The 6000-nt window shown below is 51.6% G+C and overlaps 1 protein-coding gene across 2 annotated transcripts in view; it reads left to right on the top strand.

Moving 5' to 3' along the window:
• Positions 1–388: 388 nt before the first annotated feature.
• STUM (stum, mechanosensory transduction mediator homolog) overlaps positions 389–6000 on the top strand; it is a 57399-nt gene continuing 51787 nt past the window's right edge. Inside the window, exon 1 of one of the 2 annotated variants that reach the window (XM_081493852.1) lies at positions 389–824. In XM_081493852.1, coding sequence (XP_081349978.1) covers positions 626–824 — 199 coding nt within the window. In that variant the 5' untranslated portion in view covers positions 389–625. The remainder of the gene's footprint in view (positions 825–6000) is intronic. The other variant, XM_081493853.1, reaches the window with a different exon arrangement.

Raw genomic sequence — 6000 nt, 5'->3', positions numbered from 1 at the left:
TCAGAATGAATTTAAAGCACAGAAGGCATCAGGCGCGGCGCGTTCCTTGCCTCCATCTCCCTAACGTTAAAACGCATCCTCCAGATTAGAAGACTCAGTCTCGAAGCCTTTCCCCTCGGTGCCAGCCAAGTGCATGCGCCCAATTCACGGTGTCCTCGGCGGAGGTCCCCGCCCCGTGCACCTGTCTGGGGCGGGAGAGGGGTGTCCATGCCTCCCAGTATCTGGACAGCCAGCTCCCTCCGCGGTCCTCTTCTACTTGCTTCCCTCCGCCCAGATTTGTAAGTGGTATTTGGGGGCGGGGGGGTGTGGGGGAGCGGCAGGGAGGGCGGGGAAGGGGCCTCGCGGGGAGGGGCGTCGGAGCGCTGTCACCGGGTGTCACGCCGCCCTCCCCGCCCCTCCGCCGGGGGTGTGGGAGCGCAGCCGAGCACGCGGCAGAGGGCCGGGCGCGTGGGGACGCGGGAGTGCGGGGTTCCGGGCGAGCCGCGCCGCACCCAGAGCGCGCTGGCCGCCTGAGCTCGGCACGGATCCCAGTGCCCGGAGAGCCGCCCGCCCCCCGCCCCCTGTGCATTGGGCGGCAGCCCCGGCCGCGGCAGCCCGGCTCCCGGGGAGGGGAGCGCGCCCGGCCATGGAGCCTTCGCACAAGGACGCCGAGACGGCGGCGGCGGCGGCGGCTGTGGCGGCGGCGGAGCGGGGAGCGTCCTCGTCCAGCGGGGTGGTGGTGCAAGTCCGCGAGAAGAAGGGCCCCCTGCGCGCCGCCATCCCCTACATGCCCTTCCCGGTGGCCGTCATCTGCCTCTTCCTCAACACTTTCGTGCCGGGACTGGGTAAGACGCGGCGACCGCGACCCCTTGCGCCCCAGGCCTCGGGAGCTGAGGGCGGCAGGGGAGGGGTCGGGGAGGGACCCTCGGGCCGCGCCCACGGGCGGCAAGTGCCGCGCCGGCGCTCCTAGCGCCCTCTGGCAGGTGGCAGAAACTCGTGGAGGGGGCGCCGGGAGGGAGGCGCAGGGATCCTTGACACGCCTTTCACCTTCTCCGACCTGGGAGCCAGGTGATGCGGCCTCGAGGAGCCAGAAACTTTGACGGGCATGTTGGAGTCTGCCGCCAAATCTCTCGGCCCCGGGTAATCCTGCCTCTTCTCTCCGCGGTGCGCGCCCTCCCACGAGCTCCATCCTCCGAAGGGCGCGGGGCCCCAGCAAGACGAGCGTTGGGGCCGCGGGTGGGGATGACCAAGCTCGAGGGCATTGGAGAAGTCGGTCGAGCTGGGGAAAAAAGGGATGAGTTGGGACAGAAGACACCTCGCAGCCCCGCCTGCATTCGCGCGGTGAGGGGCGTGTGGGGGCGAGAGCTCTTTAGCCAGAGTCTCCTCCACCGCCTTCCGGCGTGCCGGCGATTCCACCAGCACCCCAGCTGGACGCCGAGAGAAAGAGGGACGATTTTATTAGTTTAGATGCCTGTGGGTTTGAACCGCACTTGGCCAGAGCTGACTCCATCGCTTCCGTTCCTGAGAGAGTGGAGTGCCCGCGGGTGTAATTCTGTGTTGGACTTTGGCGGCCTGGACGGTCCCTGATGGCACCAGTGTCCCAAATTTTAAAACAGAGGCCCATCACAGAGATAGGAATGCCCAGGGGGGTCATAAAGGGAGGAAATGCGAAGTTTTCTTGACCCTCCCTCTCCTAACCCCACACCCAAATCTGTCTGCATCCCCTCCCCGCTCACTCCCAGCTTGCCAACTTGGCACCGGTTGTTCTTCCGAATTAAGAGCACCCCACCCCCCAATTCCGCGCGGGATTGGAGAGGCAGGCACCTCTGTGCCCAGGAGAAAAGCTTGCCGCTGCAAGGCTCCAAGTTCCCAAGAACAGAGGTCAGCTAGAAGTGGCTTTCTGTTTTGCTTTGGTCTTTCTCACGGCCCAGCTCTTAACCAGCATTGCAGGGGCTTCTGGGGTGCTGATAGCAAAGATCACACCCACCCATGCAGGTCAGGTTCACTTTCCCCTTCCTGCTCATCTTTCTGCCCCCTAGGAGGAGGTGGGGGGGTTGTTGCTGGAGAAGTGTATGTGTCTGAGCAGAAAGCCAGGTGGCCTTCAGTTGGGCATCCCCTTGTCGGTGCCTTCAGCAGCCTGGTTGGTGTCGTCAGGCCGGCTCTCTGTGCACATTAGACCCTGTGAGAAGGCAAGCCGAGTCTAATTTAGCTGTGTCAGAAATTCCCACCTGCTGGAGTGAAAAACACACTGCCTGTCCATCTCTCTGGGGATGTGAAGATCACCGGCAGCGATGTGTCTTGATTCTCCTTTTCTTAAAGTGGTGAAGTAAATGCCATCTTATGGTCTTTGAGGAAAGAAGCACATTGGTGCCAGGTGGGCAGAGCTACATCGAGTCTCTGCTGGGTCAGGCCAGAGCCCCTGTTCATCTGGGCCCCTCCTGGGTCTGCCTCACTAGGTCCCTTTCCCACCCTTAGGCCCACTGCCACACCCCCTGCCCTCCTGACAACTCCTCCCACCTTCCCCCAGTTTTTCCCTCTTTACATAGGTGGCTGGGTGATAAAGAATCTACCTACCAATGCAGGAGGCACGGTAGGTGAGGTTCCATCCCTGGGTTGGAAAGATACCCTGGAGGAGGAAATGGCAACCCATTCCAGTATTCTTGACTAGAGAATCCCATGGACAGAGGACCCTGGCCGGCTACAGTCCAGAGGGTCACAAAGAGTCAGACATGACTGAGCATGCATGCCTGTGTCCTTTATAACATTTTGTTGCGGTTATTGTTAGATCAGAATCCTATGGGATTTTTGTAAGAAACCTTTCTAAGAAGCCAGAATAAAAGAAAGAGAGAGAGAAAAAAAGCAAACTACAAAAGTAATAAAACAGGCTGAGGTGAGCCATGGGTACACAGACTTCTGAATTTTCAGTGACTGAAAATCCAGGCATTTTATTGTTTTGTATTGGCTGTCATTGTACAACCGACTGGGTGCATGGGCCCCTGCCTCCCCTGCCCCCAACACACACTGAAGGCAGTTCTTGATCCTTGCTAGTATTTCTCGTCTGTCAGTCAGGGATGCCTGTCCCTCCAGGACGCTGGGAGGATAAAATAAGATTACATAAAGCTCGTGGTCTGGCCATTAGAGAGTGTTCTGGAGACTGTGGATCCCTCTTGCTCTTTGACCCTCTGCAGAGCTGAGCACTGGTCCCATCTCTGGTGTATGGGGTAGGGGATGCCCTCTGGGACCTTTCTTCTGAGTATTTGTTGACCTCTCTGCTTCCCTTGACCTGCAGTGGCATCCTGGACAACAAAACAGCACAGGCAAAATCTCCAGACTTTTTTTTTGCCACCCCCCACCCCCTAACTGACCTTGTGGGGGTTTGAATGGCCCCAGCGCTTAGAAAATTTTCCCTTAGCCCAGATCCACTTCTCCAGGTCCTCTAGCTTATCTGATGCTCCTGTGAAAACTGAATATTCATGTCTGGCCCTGCCCTTTGAGGAAATGAAGCTTCTTTTAATCTGTTCACTCTTTCATTCGACAAACACAGAGCACCCACTGCGTGCCCGGCACTGGGGATGTGATGATGAATAAATCAGTCAAGACATCATAGATTGTTGAGGAAAATTGATGCAAACGTTGTTTAAATTTGTTATTGCTATAATGGCAGCAGGAACAATATTTGAGCAGTAATTGATTCTTCCAGGTCTGGGATGGGGGTTCAGAGGATGCCTCCCAGAAGTAGTAGTATTAGGTTAGACCCTGCTAAGAGTTTCCATCATGTGGCTCCAAGCACTTGCCATTCTCACATCACTCCTGCTCTCTGGAAACTGGTAGCAGTAGCTCCAAAGAGCTCTTCCTTTTTCTGGAAACTTCCTTACCTGCAAGTGTTCTCCTCATTCGCAAATGGGATGGGAGTGCCAGTGCTGGGCTGAATGAAGGCACCATTCTTCTCTGACAGCATTTTAGGTTCATCCAGTCTGCAGGACCCACCATGGAGAAGCCCAGTTCTTACAATTCCCTGGTGCTGCCTTGGTCCAAGCAGAAGGGCTGTTGGGGTAACATACCATCAGAGGGATGTTTCCTCTCTTGGGGAGTCAATGGGAAGGGGAAGTGATTTATGGTCATTCTGGATCCTCATTGGAACAATACAAAATAAATTTGAAAAATGGATGATGGTGGTTTCCTGTTCAGTGAAACTCTACTAACAAAGACCATGGCCAATACTTTCATAGTCCAACAGGTGTGGCATTTATAAGTATACACAATTGCTCATACATGTAGTGGAAGTTCACTGTTATGCCCCAAAGTGGCCGAAGGGTTTATCTATTTGTTATGAGAAAAACTATACTTTCATATTTGAAAATTGATACTATCTTGATTGACTTGGTGAAATGAAAATGTTGATAACTCTGTGGCAGGGAAAGTGGGACAGAGGAGAACTTTCACTGACTGTTAACTATTCCATCAGATTAATGTTCGCTATTAATCTACTGTTGAATATTCATAAATAATTAATCCCCCCCCCAATATACTGCCTGCTCCTTGACACTCAGCTAAGATCTCCTTTCCCTGGTCAGCACATCACAGGCTGACTCAGCTTCTCTCTCTTTCCTTTAAGTCTGAGCCTCTAGTTGATGATGAATCATGCCCTACCTTGGAGAAGGCAATGACAACCCACTCCAGTACTCTTGCCTGGAAAATCCCATGGGTGGAAGAGTCTGGTAGGCTGCAGTCCATGGGGTCGCGAAGAGTCGGACAGGACTGAGTGACTTCACTTTCTCTTTTCACTTTCATGCATTGGAGAAGGAAATGGCAACTCACTCCAGTGTTCTTGCCTGGAGAGTCCCAGTGATGGGGGAGCCTGGTGAGCTGCCGTCTATGGGGTCGCACAGAGTCGGACACGACTGAAGCGACTTAGCAGCAGCAGCAGCATACCCTACCTTGTGGCATCTTTTGTATTGTTACCTTTTTATTACTGTTGCAAGAGTTTATTCTTTGCCTATCCAAGTAGATTGTAAGTTCCTTAGAGTAAGAACCATTTAAAGTCTCTCCTTGATATAGTATACTATTTATAGAATGCACACTGACCAACCAGAATTATATTCCTTGAATAGGCATTATAGATCTTCTGGTCCAAGGCCTTTATTTTATATAGAAGTGAGGCAGTCTCAGGGGTGAAAGAAGCAAGGAAGTTTACATCCTAGTCAATCTTTTTAAGGCAATCACTTGAGGATGTAGCTCAGCAAAACAAGAGAGTAAACCAAAAAAGAAGGTATGAGATCTAGGGAATAGTGTATCCAATTGAGAGCAACCATGAAAAGCAACCCAGGATAAAATTGTTCAGCAAGCCTGGAGAGCAGTCAGTCTTCATTACTGTAGGAGGGTAGAAGGCTCCAGGAATGAGGTTTCTGAGGAAGATGGGAGAAGGGGACATCCACAGAGTAGAGAGTATTATTGGTACACTGTAAGACATTAAGGAGGTGATACAAAACAGAAAGCAAGAAAAACAGAAGGCAATTAGTAACTGCAGTAAAGACAAAAAGCTATGTAAAAGTATTAAGATCTCCAAATGAAGCAACCTACCCAATTATATCAGGAGGTTAGTAGGCTTCAAAAAGAATAGACAATTCCAAACACTAAATGAGAAGGAATTTGAGGATATTAGGGATATGATGTAGAAGGCAGATGTTTCTTCTATCAACAATTGAAAAAAAAAGAAAAAATAACAACTTTGGGAAAAACAAAAAACACTGTATTAAAGGTATAGCTTAAATAGGAAGCAAATCAAACTGTGACCTGGTTTTAGGCAAGTGGTGGAATATAAGAAAAGCTCTTTTAAGTGCATAAAGTCTGTCTGTGAACAGTGGTGCACAATATGGGTCTCTTTGATTCTGTAGTGAAGAATATTTGCTTAGTCATAATGATATAAATGCATCTCAGTGGTTTTTAACTTCTAAAACCAACCACAGGCAAAGCACTGAAGACTATTTAATAATAGCTATAAAGGTGGATGTAAGATTTTTT

Source organism: Giraffa tippelskirchi, chromosome 5 (genome assembly GCF_054371585.1).
Source record: "Giraffa tippelskirchi isolate mGirTip1 chromosome 5, T2T-mGirTip1v1.2.pri, whole genome shotgun sequence".
Classification (NCBI taxonomy): domain Eukaryota; kingdom Metazoa; phylum Chordata; class Mammalia; order Artiodactyla; family Giraffidae; genus Giraffa; species Giraffa tippelskirchi.
This window is presented reverse-complemented; position numbering and strand designations above follow the sequence as displayed.